A 20,055-nucleotide genomic window follows, 5' to 3' on the forward strand; every position below is an offset into this window, starting at 1 on the left:
TACGCCTGATAGCGCACACTCCACCCACGACATACGCCAATTTCATAATATACTATCAAGTGAAAAATATATTTAAATATGTGATTTACGATTAGGGTTATAAAACCGCAATAACAGTGGAAAAAAACAAAATTTAATCTTTGTTTTTCGCTTATTGCCGTCAGGTGAGGTTGAAGTGATATAAAACCATAAATTAGACTTAATTTTGAATTGGTCAATAGAAAACAAATAAATGTATTTCTTTCAATATCGCATGGCTTGTTATTGCATTTAAATCGGCATACTCTAAGTCCTCGAATAGGAAAAGCCTACTACAGTTACCATGTTTAAAAGGTTACATAATTATATATTACTATCACAAATAAATCTTACAAACATGGTGGAGATATTTAATGCAAACTACTTTTTCCTTATTTTTGAGAGCTTCTTAAATAAAGATAAGTAAGTACCTTTTCTGATAAATATTATTTCCTTATAATACTCAATTATTGTGTATGAACGCACTAATCTCTAGAATTGCTTCTGAAAATTCTTTTATCTAATATAAAATGATTATATCAACTGACAATTATTGGAAACTAAATTTTACACAGACAATGGCGCAATTATAAATTAATGACAGTATATGTATGTACAACCGAAATTACAAGAATTATTTTATCAATGTTTTTCTCTAATTCACAAATAATTAGGCGTAGAAAGTACCAAACAGCATTAATACGAGTACTAATCACATTTATTAGCAAGTTGGTAAACTATTTTCAAGGTATAAAATACGTAAACATTAGATTAGAACATCGTAATGTATCATAATGTGCATTAATTACGAATAACATGGAGATAATATATCAAAGCAAATAACTGATGCAGGTGACGTAACTTTTCAATAAACAGCTGTAATTAATAAGGACGCGATTTCTTCAACATAAACTAATAAAGCGTATTTTGCGTAGATATTTCCAATAAAGGTATATATCAATGGCGAAGGGTGACATTTTGCAAAAGGTAACTCTAAAAAATTAAAAATTGCCATAGTTAACACATAACGGCCAATTTAACTGAAACCCAAAACTAAGACAAACGTAAATAAACCTAAAAGGAAAGCCGGTAGGAATCGGTTTAATGTAAGTATACCACTGGTATACTTACATTAAGCAACTATATTTCCGTAATACCGAGACTGGCTGACAATACCAGTAACCTAGAATTATAATGCAAATCTTTAAGCATAAAATACAGCTCTAACCTAAAAAATGGCGCCGAATATTTTTTCGCTTAATAAGCCCGTGTAACTACTAAAGCCGGCCTCAGATGAACGGCTTACTCAACTCGATTATCTCTTTATTCAGTTGTAAAAAGGCTTATAAATTTTACTAACGTTATAAGCTGTCATAGGGCGAGCTATGTATCAAACAGCGGAACCTCGCCCCCTTTTGTCAGCCCAATTGATGACCATTACTTAATATATTTATAATTGTTTTTGAAATTATATACCAAATTTTGTAAACTCATATATAAAAAACTGTGTAGTAAATTCTTAGAAAGGAGGTAGATAGTATCATAACTATATAGCGTTCGGCTGTGCGTTTATGCATCCAATGGGACAAAGAGCTTTATGTAAATATTGATTATGATCTTACATAGGTCAAGCGTTATAATACACGTGGCTCTTACATGTCTATCTTATATTTGTTTTTGTTTAAGCTTATTTGATAGTCGATACAAAAAGAAACACATATCACGGCTTTATCCTCAACGGGGTAGGTAGAGGTTCAGAAGTTACAATGGCTAATTTATTGGTCACAAAAATGCACATTAGCCCATCTTAAAGAAGTTTCAGCGGATTAGGCGCATCATAGGCCCACTAAGTCTATAATCGCAAATATTAAGTCTGCTGGAAAACCTAATAAAAAAATTAAATAAACAAAGCTGAAATAAGCCAAAGAAAAATGTGAAATGGACGACACTATGCGTTCGTGCGCACAGTACGCCCTAGTATTATTGTTTGTGAACTCGGTTGCTAATGTCGTTTACGGAAAACCATCGCTTTTCCCATTTAGCAACGTGATTCGACGTTTACTTAGCATAATCAAATGTTGTCTCAAGGATCGGCTGTATATCTCCCACGTTGTTTTTGCGCGGTTTGGGAAACCCCATCGCAATTGATAAGAACCGTCACCTGTTTGTTTGCTTTGGTTTTATGGATTTATTACTTCTTTAGGAATGACGCGTGATATCTTAGGATAGTATTTTGTGTTTTTTTCGGCTTTCCCAGGCCTTTAACAGCTCGTTTTACTTCCGAGATTGATCTTTAGGGTCTAATATCATCTCTCTGGACGCCACTCCATTTACCATCAAGTCCTGTGGGGTCACTTTTACCTGGTCGTCTAATAAAAAAATATAAAAATAGTATGTAGCAACTATGGCCACTTTTGGAAACAACTTCTATCAGGTATATTGGGGAGTTGTGACCAGAAGGATCATTATAACCTTCTGCGCGTCGCGGTATTATCTTTAAAGAAAATATTACAACCGAACCACCTGTACGGCTCTATGGTTTAGAATCCGACTGTAAAACATGATGCTAGATGATCGATCTGCCAACCGAATAGTTTTTGTTATCTATAAATATTTTTTCAAGTCTTGATGTAATGGAGCCTAAACTCTAAGACTAGATTGTTTTCGTATTAAATCGGGTAAAATCTACACGTCACTATATCTTTGTTTCCAGGGTTCGGCACTTACAACATCCTGCACATGCTGATGAGTGGCGTGATCCTCATGGGCATGATCATGCAGAGTCTGGCCCTCGGCTACATCCTGCCGGCTGCGCAGTGTGACCTCAGCCTCACACTGCAGCAGCGAGGGTGGTTAGCAGCCATACCTTTCCTAGGTAAGAAGAATAAGTTGATATTTGCGATATTTTTTGATATCAATACAAAAAATATATTGTTACGTCATTTTTAATAAAATACCATCAATATATATTGACGTACTAGATTTGGCGTTCCGTACATTTACTATGTACAATTGAAATGAACTGCAATCGATTCAAACTGACTTTAGTATGGTCAATATTAACAGCTTGTAGTTGTGTACGGAGTGGCGCTCATGGTATAAGAGCTCGAGTCTAAGTGTAAACCTGGATTTGAATAAAATATAATATTAGTCAAATAAGTAAAATTGTTTGTAGTTCAAGTGAATGAATAGGTTACAGTAATGTTTTGGGTGCCATTTTAGTCCAGATTTTTAACAAATAATCTATATGGATATTCGTGTCTATAGAATATACGTCAATGTAAAATACGCATTAAATTTGTATTTAAGTCGAGGACATTAGTGATTAATCTGTGTACGTTTTACATGTAAAATTTATCAATAACAATCATCGAACTATTTTTCGTTTAGTGCCTTCTATTGTGTGGCCAATAACGCAGTACAATACTACGTGACTGCGTCGGTGGCATAGTTGTGATTGCCCTGAGGTTCCAGTCCGGGTCGGACCTAAATAATATTAACTGGGTTTTCCATCTTAAAAATGATACAGTCGCAGATCGGTGTCAGGAAGTTGGCGGTGTGATACCTCCGAGCCTCGGAAATCACATAAACCGGTCATCTCGGATTGTTGTCTCACCGGACTATGAGGAACAGAGAGTGGACTTGTATTGCGCACACTCTTGGGCACTACAATATCTCCTGCGTGACCTGGCCGAAATTTGTTTAGGACGGATATCTACGTAATGGTTTCGCCAAATAGCGGTTAAGGCGACGGGACACTGGGCAGTTGTCAGATATATCAAAAAAAAATCATGTAAAGCACGCGTCGCGTCGCGATCCCGACCCGCCCGCTGTTTGGCGACCATAATACTTTGTGATTCAAAGTTCAGGCGATGTTTTTACCAAGTTTACTTCTTTAATTAATTGTGGTATTACGCGGATTGATATTTTCCTCATTAACTGGAATAAAACAATACCTTAAACATCCATTACTAAATCTCAAGGTACTAATTTATATTGTATGTTTTCCAGCTATAATTCTGACGTCATATTTCTGGGGCTGGCTGGCTGACACGCAGGGTCGCAGGCCGGTGATGTTGTTCTCCATGATCATATCAGCTGTGTTCTCTGTATTCGCCAGCTTCTCGCCTGACATCATTTCCTTTGGTGTCTTGCAGTTTATTTCGGCTATATTGTAAGTATAGTTTTTATAAAAAAAAGTTGTTTCTGCAAACGATCCAATAGATTATGAAGTTGAATGAATAAAGTGTCAGAATCTGCTACAAATTCAGTAAATTACCGTTAAAAGAAAACAAATGCTACGTGGAATCAATTAAAAAATGATATTTTATATTTAAATACAACTTATTATCCCTTCTTGTATAATATTAGTTTATTATACCGGACGTCTGCATAAATTGCTTTATTTTTTGTATCAGGCGAATCAATATCATGTTTTGTTATTAATAAAATGTTAGCGATACCACAATGTAGTATTATAAAAAATGAGAATAAAAAGACAACATTTCATGCTCGGAAATTAGTATTGGCTGCCATTCAGTGTACCACATTATTAAAAAAGTTATACCATTATCATTTTTAAATTGAATCAACTAAGATTCAATATACTTACCTTTGAATTTAGCGTACTTTCCCAATGCCACTATATGTTTTCACACATCTTTTCAGCATGGCTGGCTCATCGGCCGTGGTGTACACATATCTGGGAGAGTTCAACAATCTCCGACACAGGGACAAGATGGTCGCCTTCGGGTCTTCCTTTGTGGGCATCGGGACTGTCATATTGCCTTGTAAGTATTTAGGAACAAATATTTTACACCTAAATAAAGCCTAAAGAGGACTACCTCGTTAGGCTACAGCTACTAAGCTGTCTCTCGTATCGTAGAGTCAAAGTGTAAAAAATAAAATTGTATGGCTAGAAGCAATATGCAGATTTGTATGTGTTCAGTTTAGAGGAAAATGTATCCAGTAAAATTATTGGTTATTGTGAGTCTTAATATCTCGTGTCACACGAGAACGAACGTAGCCTTACGATGTTAACACGTTTATATGTTATCGTTGCGTTTCCAATCAAGCGAGGCGCTGGTTTGTAATTCCACTATAGTAATACAAAAATTTTCTTCAATCCTTCCAGGTGTATCCTGGTTGATCCTCCCTCAAGAGTTCGCGTTTCCCATAAGTTTCCTGGACATCTACTACCGTCCCTGGAGGCTGCTCATCGTAGCCTGCGCTATTCCCTTCGCACTGGCCTCTGTGCTCCTTCTCTTTGCTCCGGAGAGTCCCAAGTTCTTGTTCGCGACGGGACAGCATGCTGATGCTTTGGAAGTGGTGAAGAAGATTTATGCCGTTAATAACAGAGCGCCTGCGGAAGAATTTCCAGTGAGTAGACTATTATTACTAGTAATATCTGATCTTTTTACACAAAAGTTACAGATTTTGTTCACATACAATAAAAATTAAAAATTACTAATTCACGAGATTAATGTCATTAATTCTTTTCCTTCCAGGTGAAATCTCTTTCAACCGGCAACTTCTTGTACAAAGCCAGCGATAGTAAGGGAATTGCGGCTATATGGAACTCCATGAAGGAGCAGACCATTCCGCTGTTCAAAATGCCACTAATACCCTGGACTCTGCTTACTTGCTTCGTGCAGTTCGGAATTTTTGCTACGTACGTTTCTTCTTTGGTCTTATCCCTAAAAATTAAAAAATATTAAATCCAGATAGATTTCTATAGGGCATCCTAAAGAGAAGTTTAACTTGAGTAACAATAATCATTTCTAAAAACCACTGCACCATTTAGCTCGTAAATTACTTAGAAAAAAACAGTTATTCAAAAAACTTAATATAATTGACTTACAAAGATAGAATTTAAATAATTCTAGAAAACGTTTTGAAAACCAATGCGACTCTATTCCAGGAAATTATATTGTGAGATGAATTAAGAAATAAATCATCTTGAACAATACTTGCAGGACCAATGGTTTCTACGTGTGGTTCCCGAGTATCCTCAACTCTTTGGCAAACCACGACGGCGGCGAGACCAAGATCTGTGATGTTCTAGATGCTAGCAAAGCCGCAGCTGCCAATGGCACTGATGTAAGATCATATTACTATCCTAACCTTCGGTGCCCGAGAATAAATTATAATTATTATTAGAAAGAATCCAAAAATATATTTTTGCATTAACACTTTGCACACCAATTTTTATTTATTTCTGTTGGAACTGAATATGAACTGAATAACAGCCTGTATGGCTGATCCCGGAACGCGACACACTTACGTGGGCCAGTATGGCGGGTTTTAACACCTTGTGTACGGTTACTGATGTCCGGGTGGATATAAAATATATGAATATTGTTTAACATAATTGAAATCATTAATTTTTTACAGGTAATCTGCGATGACACAATGAACACTGCAACCTTCGAGCGGTCTATCTACATCGGGCTGGTATTCTGCTCCATGTACATCATCGTGGGCTTCCTCGTCGACTTCGTGGGGAAGAAGCTGATCCTCCTGACCATCCTCAGTGTCACTGGCCTCTGTGGTATCTGCGCCCATCTGGCCTACAACCAACAACTAGCGGTGGTGTTGTTCGCGGTCTTCCAGATGTCCGGAGCCTGTATCGGTCTCATGAATGCTGTCGCTGTCGAACTGTTTCCTACTAAGTTTAGGTGATTTTTTTTATAGTTATTCTAAGAAAAGTGTAGTGTCAGCCTCAGTGGCGTAGTTGTATTGCGTGTGCGGTACGACACCGCTATTAGGTCCCGTGTTCGATACCCGGATCGGGCAAAGTGATATTGCGTATTTTACTGAGTATCAGCCAAGATTATGGAATTTGTGCATAGTGAAAAGTGGGTGTCCTGATTGTACTTTTGCTAGTATATTCAGGCATAAAGGATGATAATTGTATAGTAATTGGCAATTGGACTACCTTCCGAAATTAGAATTGTAGTAGTTTCCAAATATATTCATACATGTCAATACTTATTTGTTACAGGGCTATGGCGATATGTTTGTCAATGATGATGGGTAGAGTTGGCTCCATGGTTGGATCCAACTTGATCGGTATGTTCTTGGAGACCAACTGCGGCGCGGGATTCTATCTGTTCGGTGGTATTCTTATTGGTACGTATCTAATGAATATAAAAAATCTAGGTATTGAAAAGCACACTGTATCCAAATGTATCAATATGTGACATAGTTGCATCCTTAAAGATAGTCCGAGGTGCTATTACAATGTGTCCTGCCTTTTTGAATCAAATTACCTTAAAAACGCTATTACAGCAAAATTACCACTATAACCTAAAATGATCAAAATCTTTCTGAACTTTGAAATTAAACTATTTTACATTCTATACTTATTCTCGACCTTTCGAAGACTTTACAGCCTTCTTAGTCACGGGGACTGAACTATTTGACTCTTCAATAAAATAATTTGACTAATAGCAATTTTGCTCATCAAATTTTCATTAAAGTCAATACCTTCGGCATTCTGTATAATATCACACTTTATCTTTCTTCAGTGAATGCAATCTGCTGTCTCACATTACCCGCGAAGAAAACAATTCAACCATCAAAAATGATCAACGTGGAGTCAACGCAGAACCAAACCCACGAACCTGTATGAACGAACCCAACAATCCAACGGCAGAACGACAAATAATAGAAGCGATTCAGAGGTCGATAGAATAAAGAATTTATTAAAAAAAATATGTTCACGTGTAGAAGCCAAAGATTGACAGCCATAACCGAGTTAACCACAATAAATCTTGCAGAAGATGACTTTCACAAGCGATTTTTACAATGTAAACGCGGCAAGCTGACTCCTGCAAATTTTAAAGCTTGCAGGACTTGCGGCGAGTTGTGTGTAGAAATATAGCAATATTTCTGCTATTGTAAACGTATTTGGAAGTTCTTGCGCAAAATATTGCTATGAGAACTTATTTGTAACGTAGCTTCATGCAGAATTATAAAGAAATAAATTGTCGTTGTATTTAATATATTAGATGAAAGGCATGAACTGAGTGTAAAGGAAACGGTCCAAAAACTAACACAAGTGCTAATGATTCTTAGATATGATGACGTTACAAAGAAAATAGCAAAAAACATATTTTTTTATCTACGGAGTGTTTGAATAGATAAATACAATGAATGTTAAAGAACATTATTATTAATATGATTTTATGTAACACTAATAAAACATGTAATAGGTGAGCAGTTTTCGGAGGGTTTCCCTTACATTCTATATTAATTTGCTAAAAACAGAATAAAATGATTTCAATCTGATGAAATTTAAAAAATCTTTTTTGCGCAAGGATACTGAGTAAACTTTTTTTTAAATAATGTTGGCATCGGCGTTTCTAGAACGTACTGTACCGCACAGAGATTAATACTCTTTATTTAACTTTGTTGATAATTTTAATGCCAAAGTTAATTTATTTTTTAACAAAGTACAAAAACATTGTAGTCTGCTATAAAAAAATATTATAAATAGATAATAATTAGGACCAAATTGTTGTAAATAAATTTGTTAATATTAAACATTGTTGATAATATCGCTGTATTTTATTTCTAATTAATTATTTAAACAAAAAACTGCCAATAAAATTATTTCAAATTCTTTTTAGGGTTTCCTAGATTCTTCGCTTACGAGATCTTTCTAAAATATTCGAGATATCAAATTAAATTAATTAAGTTGCGCCTCTGCCTATCCCTTCAGTGATAAAGGGCATGAGTCAGTGTGTAAAATTTAGTTAATTTTCATTAACAACCCTTCCCATAATATTTATACTGTATCCATGGGCTATAATTATGTGTCTATAGTGTATTTAATTAAATACATATTAAAAAGTGAATAAAACCTATATATCATAATAAAAAACGTCAAATATTCAAATAGTTGTATGACTCAGATTTCACTCAACATGAATGAAAAAGTGAACGACAATCCACTCAGACAATCCACCCCTTACTTGTTGCTCTGCGCAGATAAGTTGCGCGGTAACATAACCTCAATATTGCATCTTGAACTCATGAAAATGTTCGTCAAACATTTTCACGCGCTGAAAACTATCTATGCCGCCCTAAACAGCGGAAGTCGAAGGTTTTCATTCCTGAAGGTGGTGGTGAGGGCAGGAAAATTTCAAATTGTGGGCGGCTGTACCAGGATCGCAGAAATGGTAACAGATGTATGCGCGCGTGCCAGTTACCATGGTGCCGCGTTTCTTCGCATTCGAAATAGATATTGATTTTCTTCAACCCTCTGGTAAAACTCCCCATCCCGCTTTTAAGGAGAGTGTATATTTTGGATGTGGCTTTTATGCCATAAGCTATTGAATCCCAAAGAAACTACAATGTAATGGAATCTAAGGCCGTCGTTCTCCATTTGCATTCTATCCACCAAATGATTATGATATTTTTTCAATGTTTTTCCAGTTGACTATACTTTTACTAAGATATTCTTTTGTTTGCTTTTTATTAATACGGCTAAGAAAATAAACCAATACGTAAGTAATTTAGTATGTTATTGATGATACAAAGAGGACAAAAAACAATTTCTTCGTCATTCGTATATTAAAAATCAGTGGGATTCGTCATTTTAGTAGAAAGTTACTAGGAATGCATAGATGAAAGAGCATTATCGATTTTCCTCGAATCGTGTGAATGGAATCTATGAATGGAAATTTCGCGCTAGCGCTTTGTTTCCTTTATAGTAAATTTAGAGGGATTCGCCGTTTTTAGTAGAAATGACTAGGGCAGCATAAACAGAAGGATATTATCGATTTCATTCGTGCGAAAGAGTCAGAAGACTGAACTCCGCTCGTCGCACACAACCCTAAATCAATACACTCGCATAGTCAGCTGATTACATTCAAGATACTGCAGGGGACATAAACAAAATGGCTAAATCAATTGTTTAAATTAAGGTTGTAAGGCTTTAAATAAATTGTACATAACGTATATAAAAATTAAATGTAAGTGTATTCATTACTCGTTCAATTGATGAAAAAGTAATGAGAAATCAAAACCGGTTATATAAAAAAGAGTGGCAAATAAAGCGACTAATCATCATAATCATACCATCGTGGCGAAAGTGTCGCGTGGGGTAGATCAGGTGCAGTGAAGACACACCTGTACAAGGATAATAAGTGGGAAATTTTACTTCACATTTTATCTTAATGAATAAACGTGTACAAAAAATCAACTACACTTACAAGTACTTCAAAATCTTATTCATAAAATTGCTGGTTAAGTATTCTATTGAAAAAGCGTCTGATAACGATAAGTAATTACGTTCTGTGTCATTGGAATATCCAGTGGGAAAACTCAGCTCTATAAGCAATAAAATAATGCTTTTTTGCAATCAGTAGGTATCGAAATTCGTTGCAAATAGAGAAATCAATTCGTGTCTTAAATACTGAGCAAGAGTTCTGACTCTGCGTGGTAGGATTATCTTGCTATCTCTTACTTCCACCCACATTGTTATCAAGTGACATCACGTCACGTAATTAGACTCAAAACAAAACAGAACAGAAAAACAATTCGAATTCCGAATTTGTATAATTATCTAAGTACCTATGTTTGCAAAGTTTGTATAGAGATATTTAGTTTTTTAACTTTTTTTTCTTCTTTGTTATATAAAAGAGTTTGTAGATTTTAGTTTGTTTATTATTATTATTTTTTAGAATAACTGTTTTATTTGTCTGTATTTTGCTTTATCGGCTACTCATGAGTTTTTGACTGTCATTATAGGTATCCCAAGATACAGGCATAGCCTAGTTTGGGGACTCAGATATGCCAATTACTATTTATGTACTTCGTAATGTTATTATTTCTGTGTTCTTTTTGTTGCAATAAAGTTAATCTATTATTATATTATTATTAATTTATTTATTTCTTAAATGATGTTTAATTATTTCTTCTACATTTTGTACGAAAGATATTTTAGACAAAAGTATTAATGTACCCTATGGCCTAAAGAAACTAGAGATGACCTCACCAGATTCACGTCTTCTTTTCAATACACCAACGAGGCGATAACAAACACATTTTATCACGTTTATTCAACAATCCTCAATATGAAAAGGTGCCATATCTCGTGTTGAACCCACGTGTTGTTTTGTTGAAACTCTGAAAGCGTACAATCCATTTTGTTTAACTAAACAGGATAAATGTTACTAATATTGTATCAATAGCAGCAAATACCTGAACATAAATGTTCTGCTTTGATTATAATAGGTTAAATAGAACTTAAATAATTGTCCACAGGTTCAAATCCCAACGGCACACACTTTTAATTTGCTAAAGGTATGTTCTTTGTGAATTATCGCTTGCATTATACTTGAAGCATAACATCGTGAGGAAACCTGCATACCTCAGAAGTACTCTAGAGAAATTTTGAGGATGTGTGAAGTCTACCAATCCGCACTAGGCGTGCGTGTGCAATAAAACACATTACTGAGATGATATATCTAATGGTCACACGTAGTTCTGGAGAGTAGATTTTCCCACGAGAGTTGGAAAAATCCGCAGTTTGTAGTCTTTATGCCGAAATATAGAAAAATACTTCATGGTCCCGAATGAGAGGTCACAGGTCATAACTCAGTCTCCGTAATCGATACTACATAAGTTAAATAATTTCTTATATTTGCGTGAATGTCACTCATCGAAATAAAATGATAGATTGTATCGCGTTTTTTTATATTTCAATTTTTTGCCAACGTTTCAAAGTTTTTGCATGCTTCTTATCATTAATTCAGTAGTCAATCGGCGAAAATAGTATTATATTATGTTTTCTCTGCAAAAAACATACATATACCTATACATAATTTAGTAACATTACAAACATTCAAGCATTTAATGAAGTCAACTTTTTCTGAAACTGATAAACCTTATCAGCCGTGTTACATATACTTCGCGAAAAATGAGTCTGATCCTTATTTGTGAATGATATCCGAAGTAACAATCATTCGGAATCGATTGGTGGTAGGGTATTTTATATCTGCCTGGATAGCGACCACCGTACCACTACAGAGTAGGCAGAGATGCAACTAGGGCACCCACTTTTCGCCGTGTGTTCCGTCCCATGATGTGATAGGGAAAGAGACTATCGCCATATGGAGCACGATTTCAGACTCCGGGCTGACACATCAGAAAAACCCAATGTCACTTTACTGGACCCAAGATTTGAACCCGGGACGTAAAAGCGACCACTCACGAATTACAACACCACTAAAGCAGGCAGACTAGTTCCACTGAACATAAACTCATATAGCTAATAAATAAGTTGAATATACTTGAAAATGTATTAATTTTATCACGACAATACACTTGTAAGATGATATTTGTTGTACAAATCTATACATATAACAAAACAGTTGTCATTTAATTAGTCCGTACGTCACGTAAAACAGACTAAACAAATCCAAGGCGCTTTTCACTATTATGTGAAGTGAAATTGCAGTGAATAGGCTAATTAGCATTTGGTATTTAACTAGACTAAACCTCGCCTACAAAACACCAGCAGATCTTCAGCAACTCTACCACTAAAATAATTACAATGACGCTTATGCTGTAGTAACATCATTTTATATTGATTTCAACACTTTGTTTCCATGAGAAGACTAGAACAGCTGGAGTCGGAACGAAAACCCATTTTATAATATGTGGATTCCGCGCGGACAGCGTCGCCAGCACAACTAGTAAACGAGTATTTAAAGGTGATACGCTAAGGTTTTGTTTATTGCAGTCCATGCTTTGAGAGCATATACATGTGTATCGTGAATGAAGGGCTAAGTGGATCAAGTATCATGGCGGTTACAACTCAAGATGAGAAGAAATCCTGCTTCGAAGCGGCTTTAAATTCAACAGGTATTATCACGTTCATTGATATCGGGTTAAAACTAATTTTGCTATCAAGGACTCGGCTCACCTCATGGTGTCATAATATGTATGATCTTAACGTATGGGGTATTTAGTGTGAGGGTGGGATAATTTATCTAGCACCACATGATTAATTTGGTCTTGGGTATGCAATTCTCCGTGTTTGAAGAAGACCATAACTGGTAGAACAGGCAAAGCTTGACCGAATTGCACCGCATTTTTTTTAAATGGTCCTACGTTTGTAAGCCTGGCAAGGACCGGCTTATACACACCTTTTGGATGAGCGTTTTAGGCGCTCACAACCCTAAAAAATTAAGCGATGATGCTAAGTGCTGGGAAACACCGGACTGACACTGCTCATCATCATAGTAAATCCGTGATTACCTAAGACCTCAATGTTGACGGCATGCAGTCCCTAAATCCCGAAATTAAAATTAAGAGTCAGTTTTAATTCTATGATAGCAAACCAATCAACGTTTTAAATAAATATTATGTTGATTCTTTGTTTTCTGATGCGCGAAATGACAAGAGATCTACATAATCATAATTATGTTAAATTCCAGAACATACACCTAATTTAATGGCAATTCCTAATTTGAAAACATTGTACCTTCCACGCAACTTGTTTTAAAGTACTTACCTACTATAATTGCCCGTCGCTCAGTTTTCAACTGATTGTAATGTAAATAAATCTATTTAAATCAATTTACTTGCAAATGTAGTTTATCTTATAAAAATATATTAAATGTAAAACGTAATTTAAGTTCTACCTTACAAGGCATAATTAACCAACCGTGCACTGTTTACTTTGGAAATACTTAGTATTTATTATAGGTACGTATTTTTTTCTCAAAATTCCGCCTTGTTTAGGTACTCACTCTCGCCATTATTGAATATAGCATAAAGCACTTCGAGGTAATGTAGATTCGTCTTATTAAAAGAATTGTAAGAATAGAATTATAGTTTTAACAAAAAGCAATCTTCAGCTTATATTTATAAAGATTCAACGTAATATATAAGAAACGCGGACAGAGAAAAAAACTACTATAATAATATATTCCAGGATTCGGCAAGTACAACATAGCAATGCTGCTCTCCTGCTGCCTGGTGATCCTGGGCATGTACATGGATATCTTCGGGTTCTCCATCGTGATGCCGGCGGTGGCTTGCGACATGGACCTCAGCACTTCTCAGCAGGGGTTGTTGTCCGCTATGCCGTTGATTGGTAAGATTATGCTATTAGTCATATCTTTGCAGTATCTTAGGTATATTATAATACAGTAGGTATATCAGATTGAGCAGAAGTTTACATTGGATAAGAACTCTTACAAGTTGAACTATATTATTATATAGCCTAAGCAGGAAAAAAACCTTAGTGGGCCCCGCTTTTGCTTTTTCTGTTTAAAGTTAATGTTGGCAGTATTATAACTCAGTTCCATGTCTTACTACAATATGGCAAGATTTTTTTATTTTCCTGGTCAAGCTATAATTTCAATAGAACTAGGGCGTGACATTGATGCTACTGAAACATAAATCAGATATGTTTGGTACCTGAGCTGCCGACCACGATATACCCGGCTACAAACCACTTACAGATATACTCACGCTAATGAGTCGCGTTCTAAAAATCATCCTATAAAATCCTGACATCTGCCAAGTAACTAGATTTTTCGTAGCTACAGTACACGGGTGTGCGTATGCAGAAAAATAACAAGTTTTTCATGGGACCAGTGAGACAGCCGGGTTGTAGGAAACCTAAGCTACTTTAACAATTGTCAATAGCAAAGTATAAACTGTGTTTCACGACAACAAATTGATAGCGTTTGATTGATAAACCTCTATTTCTTTTTTTCTTTTCACAACCCATAACGCTTTTTGCATAACGAGCGTATCCATAAACATTAGCGCACGTGTTTTATCAGTCAAGTTGAGTCGTCTACCAATTTATTTATTGAAGATACTGTATGCTTATATTATGCATAGTATTTGTATAAGCAGTTTCGTTCCAACGTTGTTACCAGCCAGGTTTCCTGTGAGGCAGTAGCGCTAACCTAATAAGGCGGTGCCCACAACAGAACGGTGCGTTAACCGTATTTTGAAAAGCTAGCTATACGAAATTTATAATACATTGTAGAAAAAAAATGTCATATTTCTACAATATTTTATCTTTACTATGGTTGTTTCTATTTATTTTATAATGTGGATAGGTATTATTTCGTTAATTTCATAATGAACATCCCAATTTAATTGTGTTCCGTGCATCTCCTGATAAAGTAAACTTCATCTTCAATTTGCAACCAACATTATTAGACAATTTAAATAAGAATATCTTCATAGTTAATTTTTTTTTAAGACTTAGAATATATTTTTCTTAAGAAATTTATCGTAAATCTTTGCATATTCTCACCCGTTCGATGCGATGATCTTTATCTCCCTTCAGACTGTTACAGAAGCTTTTTTCCTATCTCTATGAAGGGACAACTGCCTCTCTTATCCTTCTTTATGAACCTAGTGTGTGAAACACGTCGTATAGTCTTTGCTACACTTAGTCTAAAATTATCTCGCAACACTGCAAACCATTTAATATTTGTTCTGCACACTGATTTATTTATTTAATAAAGGCAATATTTGCAATAGACCTAAGCTACTGTATTTGCATTATTTTCTGTCGTCAACACAAGAACAATGAATTCTAAATACTACACGGACACTATTAGTATGTAAATGTTTAATCTATTATAACAAGACAAGTAAGCTTATTGACTAATTGCTTTTTCTTTTTCCAAATATAATATAGTCACAGAATTTTAATTTATAAGGAAAATAGCAACAAGAGCGCTTTCTTTTGAAAATTATCGTAAATGGCCATTGCCAGCTAGAGGACTCACTATACAAGTGGTCTAATACTTGCTGACGTATAGCCCAATACACATATAGTGACATCGTTCCAGGTGTGATGTTGTCGTCATACGCATGGGGTCTGTGTGCGGACACCATGGGCCGCCGCACCACACTCGTGCTGGCGATGCCGGTCGGCGTGATCCTCAACTTCGCAGCCAGCATGGCGCCAACCTACACCGTTTTAGCTGTTCTGAAGTTCATGTCTGCTAGTTTGTAAGTATTCCAGTCTGCTTTTTTCATACACGCATAGCAATGTGACTTCAGTGCACCTGATAATAAGCGGAGTGAACACCAAATAGAGTGTCAACTGACTGGAGATGGTTATCCATCGTTGGTCGACACAATGATACTGGCTTTCTAAATAAAATATACCTTGGGCTACTATTGTATGTACCTACTGCTGATTACTATCCGGGCGAATACATATATTCTACCACCAGCCGCCTGCATGCGATGTCGCTTGCTGTTTCTGGTACTATGCTGTTTAATCCCCGTACAATTACTTATTTTTTATTTCAATTGTCATTGTACGACAAAAATATCTTAAATGTCGAATGCGCCTCACTTTAATTACATACTTAGATGTTTTAATAGATACTAAAATATTATATTTCCAGTACATCATCAGCAAACGCTGCCGCCTTCGTACTAATGGGAGAGAGCGTACCCGGTAGGCACAGAAGCCGATTCATGTTCCTCATGGCCAGCTCCACCATGGTCGTGCAGCTTATCATCAGTTGTGAGTTTGTTTTCTATCTAGCTTTTAACCATCGGCTGTTAACCGTAGATCTCAAACTTCTGTCCAAATAAGCGACAGCCATTCCAGTCGTGGACAGCCTGTATCGATCAACTACGGGATGCCGTTGATTAGATTCACGATTGTGCAATTAATATAGACGTATGGTTTCTCTTCTTACTTCCATTTTCCCATACTTAAGCCCAAACGATTTTCAATTATCGAAATAAAACTAGTTTGCGGTTTTTTGTATTTTATTCATGTTAATTAACCATAGTTTAGTTAAATTGCTATAATATCATTAGTGATTAATCTTTCAAACTTTGACCTTTTTTCACAGCATTCGCCCTCTCAGTCTTCAACCTGTCCTTCCGCGTGGAAATATCCTGGCTATACATGGAGTACCGACCTTGGAGACTGTTGCTGCAAATCATCAGCTTGCCAGGACTGTTCGGTGTGCTTTCTGTCGCTTTGCTGAATGAAAGCCCTAAATTTCTGCTGAGCACAGACCGAAACGATGATGCCTTGGATGTACTCAAGTCTATTTATAGTTGGAATACTGGAATGAATCGACATACTTTTCCGGTATTTTTTTTTTGATATCACCAAGAGTCCTGCCAGAGAACTCTGCTTTATTAAAATGCAAAACGGTGGGTTCAGTATGACAGTGAGTTTTCTATTTGTCAGATTGGTTACGTGTATTTAGAGGAGCAATCAGTTAATAAAGACGAAGGTATATCTTTCCTACGTAAGATGTGGAACCAGACGGCTCCGCTGTTCAAGCCGCCTCTCCTCAAGAACTCACTCATACTCTACTATATCCTCATGTGTGCTTATATGACGTAAGTTTGTTCAAGATTTCATGAGCATGCGTTTATGCTGTATTTAATGTAGTTTCTCTAAGTCTGTTACGTTTTGGGCCAAAGACACTGCAATAAATATTAGGAACGAGATGCCGACACTTTGTTTTCGTACAATTACCTGCTATAAAATGGCTAAATTACAAAACTAATCAGAAATTGATGCAGTAGTAGTTACCATTTTGTATCATGTTTACGAACAGTTAACAACGACTACACAATATACAATCCTGCATAAAGAAGGAATTACAGGAGCGATTTATTAATGATTATTATTTCAGATCAACCGGCTACACTATGTGGGTACCTACAATGACCAATGCTTATTTCAATGGAGACAGTGCAGACGGATTGACATTCTGCGAAGTGGCCAGTAAATCCGCAACTACATCGAATTCGGTAAATAGTACTTAACACCAATTATAATGGTAGAGACGCTATAGTCCTCATGTTTTTTATGAATAAGTTGCTCTGCGATAGTAACACTTACAATGTCTCTTACAAAACAGACGTATTATAATTTCGTCCTACTTATTCTTTATTCCAGACGTCTACTGACTGCGACAGCATTATCCAGGCAACGACCCTCTACGCTGTTATGTGCTACTCAGGAGTATCCGCTATAGCCACTGTACTGTTGTCCTTCATCGTAGAACCCCTCGGGAAGAAGGCTACGACCCTCCTCGTCTTCGTCATATCAATTGTGTGCGGACTGCTCCTACTTTTCATCAAGATTCCACTCTTAAGCATCGCTTTGTTCTACGTGTTCCTTTACGTGGCACTTATTTTGGGCAATGTTAACACTTACCTCGTCGAACTAAATCCTACACATTTGAGGTTAGTTATATCATGATTGTTTTTTATCTTCTTCAGTCGTTTTCAAGCAGGTTGCTGATTGCTGTTCATTCTTGTAAGTAGATGCTTACTACCTCCAATAATGAGCAGAATGACTGCAAAATCTTTATTCATATAGATTTTTTTTAATCTATACTATTATATAAAGCTGAAGAGTTTGTTTGTTTGTTTGAACGCGCTAATCTCAGGAACTACCGGTCCAAACTGAAAAATTCTTTTTGCGTTGGATAGCCCTTTGTTCGTGGAGTGCTATAGGCTATATATCATCACGCTATACCCAATAGGAGCGGAGCAGTAATGGCTAATCTCAGGAACTACCGGTCCAAACTGAAAAATTCTTTTTGCGTTCGATAGCCCTTTATTAGTGGATTGCTATAGGCTATATATCATCACGCTATACCCAATAGGAGCGGAGCAGTAATGGCTAATCTCAGGAACTACCGGTTTGAACTGAAAAAATATTTTTATTTTGGACAGCCCTTTGATCCCGGAGTGCTATAGGCTATATATCATCACGCTATGACCAATAGGAGCGGAGCAGTAATGAAACATGTTGCAAAAACGGGGAAAAATTATTAGTTTTGAGAGCTTCCGTTGCGTGCGCTGCGTAAACGGTTAAAGTTATGCAACAATGATGTATGACGGGATTGTTCCTCTTAAAAAAGTTCTAAAAATATATATTATAAAACAAAGTCCCCCGCTGCATCTGTCTGCCTCTGAACGTGTTAAACTCAAAAACTACCCAACGTATTAAGATGAAATTTGGTATGGAAACAGTTTGAGACCCTGGGAAGAACAAAGGCTCCCGGGAAACTACTACTTTTATAACGGAAAACTTTAGCCTGAAAAACTTTATAACGCGGGCGGAGCCGCGAGCAAAAGCTAGTGATAGATAAAGTAAGTGCAATATTCGACTTCTGAATTGCGATCCGTAACTCACATTAATATTTTCTGCATTTCCCGTTACAGCAATCAGTACTAAATATACTATGTATATTTAAAACATAATTTGTGATCCTTTTGACTCTTAATATTTTATTCATTAAGTATTTCATGGCTTCAGAGGAATGGCGACGTGTCTATCTGTAGTCGTTGCCAGAGGGTTCGGCTTCTTCAGCGTGCAACTGATAGCTAGTCTTTTAGCCAACTACTGCTTACCAATGATCAGTGGATACCTGTTATTAGTTATATGTAAGTAAGTCCTTATATTTTTGTCCATCCGTAACTACGGAATCTATAACTAAGTTTAGGGTTTTTTTTGTTTAAATCGTCGATAACGGAATATTGAACTTGTGTGCATTGTTTTAGGATTCAAAATATCCTTTTAGTTATGATACTACTAAAGACTTCCTTCCGTGGCTGTAGTTCTATTATAATTATTATTAAAATCACTAAATCTACTACCTATATAGCCACTAGTTTCGTAACGCGAAATAGCTTTAGATCAAGGTCTCAATGTACTTTACTACAGTAAAGTTTCTATTTCAGCTGGATTGGTGGTCTCATTGTTTTTACCAGCCGATGTCAAAAGAAAATCACAAGACTACGAAGAACACAATACGGCTATAAACTCAAACCCATGTGATAAGACTGCAAAATAGTACCGCCGTGCTAATTATTACAGGCACTAATATATTATTGTATGAAAAGACTGTCATGAAATTATTATTAAAATTTGATAATATTACATGATTTAATTTTTTGTGAAACCACAGTTCTAGCGCACAGGCAGCTTTTTGTTACTTTTTCGAATCCATGTATTGCTCTTGGCTTCGGTTTCGGTAAAAGCTTCTGACG

General features: G+C 36.1%; 2 protein-coding genes across 2 annotated transcripts; both read left to right on the forward strand.

The window, feature by feature from the left end:
- Positions 1-2,422: 2,422 nt before the first annotated feature.
- On the forward strand, positions 2,423-8,130 carry LOC119190109 (synaptic vesicle glycoprotein 2C-like). Its single transcript, XM_037441173.1, has 10 exons — positions 2,423-2,452; positions 2,701-2,893; positions 4,030-4,192; positions 4,687-4,808; positions 5,153-5,397; positions 5,526-5,689; positions 5,994-6,117; positions 6,412-6,695; positions 7,022-7,149; positions 7,548-8,130. Exons 1-10 carry the CDS (start codon positions 2,423-2,425, stop codon positions 7,649-7,651), a joined length of 1,557 nt encoding a protein of 518 aa, XP_037297070.1. The 3' UTR covers positions 7,652-8,130.
- A 4,654-nt stretch (positions 8,131-12,784) lies between these two features.
- On the forward strand, positions 12,785-19,945 carry LOC115442229 (putative transporter svop-1). The gene is made up of 10 exons (XM_030167234.2): positions 12,785-12,894; positions 13,970-14,131; positions 15,858-16,020; positions 16,425-16,546; positions 16,884-17,128; positions 17,231-17,385; positions 17,685-17,802; positions 17,951-18,240; positions 19,322-19,449; positions 19,747-19,945. Exons 1-10 carry the CDS (start codon positions 12,795-12,797, stop codon positions 19,857-19,859), a joined length of 1,596 nt encoding a protein of 531 aa, XP_030023094.2. The 5' UTR covers positions 12,785-12,794; the 3' UTR covers positions 19,860-19,945.
- Positions 19,946-20,055: the final 110 nt, after the last annotated feature.

Source organism: Manduca sexta, chromosome 21, assembly GCF_014839805.1.
Source record: "Manduca sexta isolate Smith_Timp_Sample1 chromosome 21, JHU_Msex_v1.0, whole genome shotgun sequence".
Classification (NCBI taxonomy): domain Eukaryota; kingdom Metazoa; phylum Arthropoda; class Insecta; order Lepidoptera; family Sphingidae; genus Manduca; species Manduca sexta.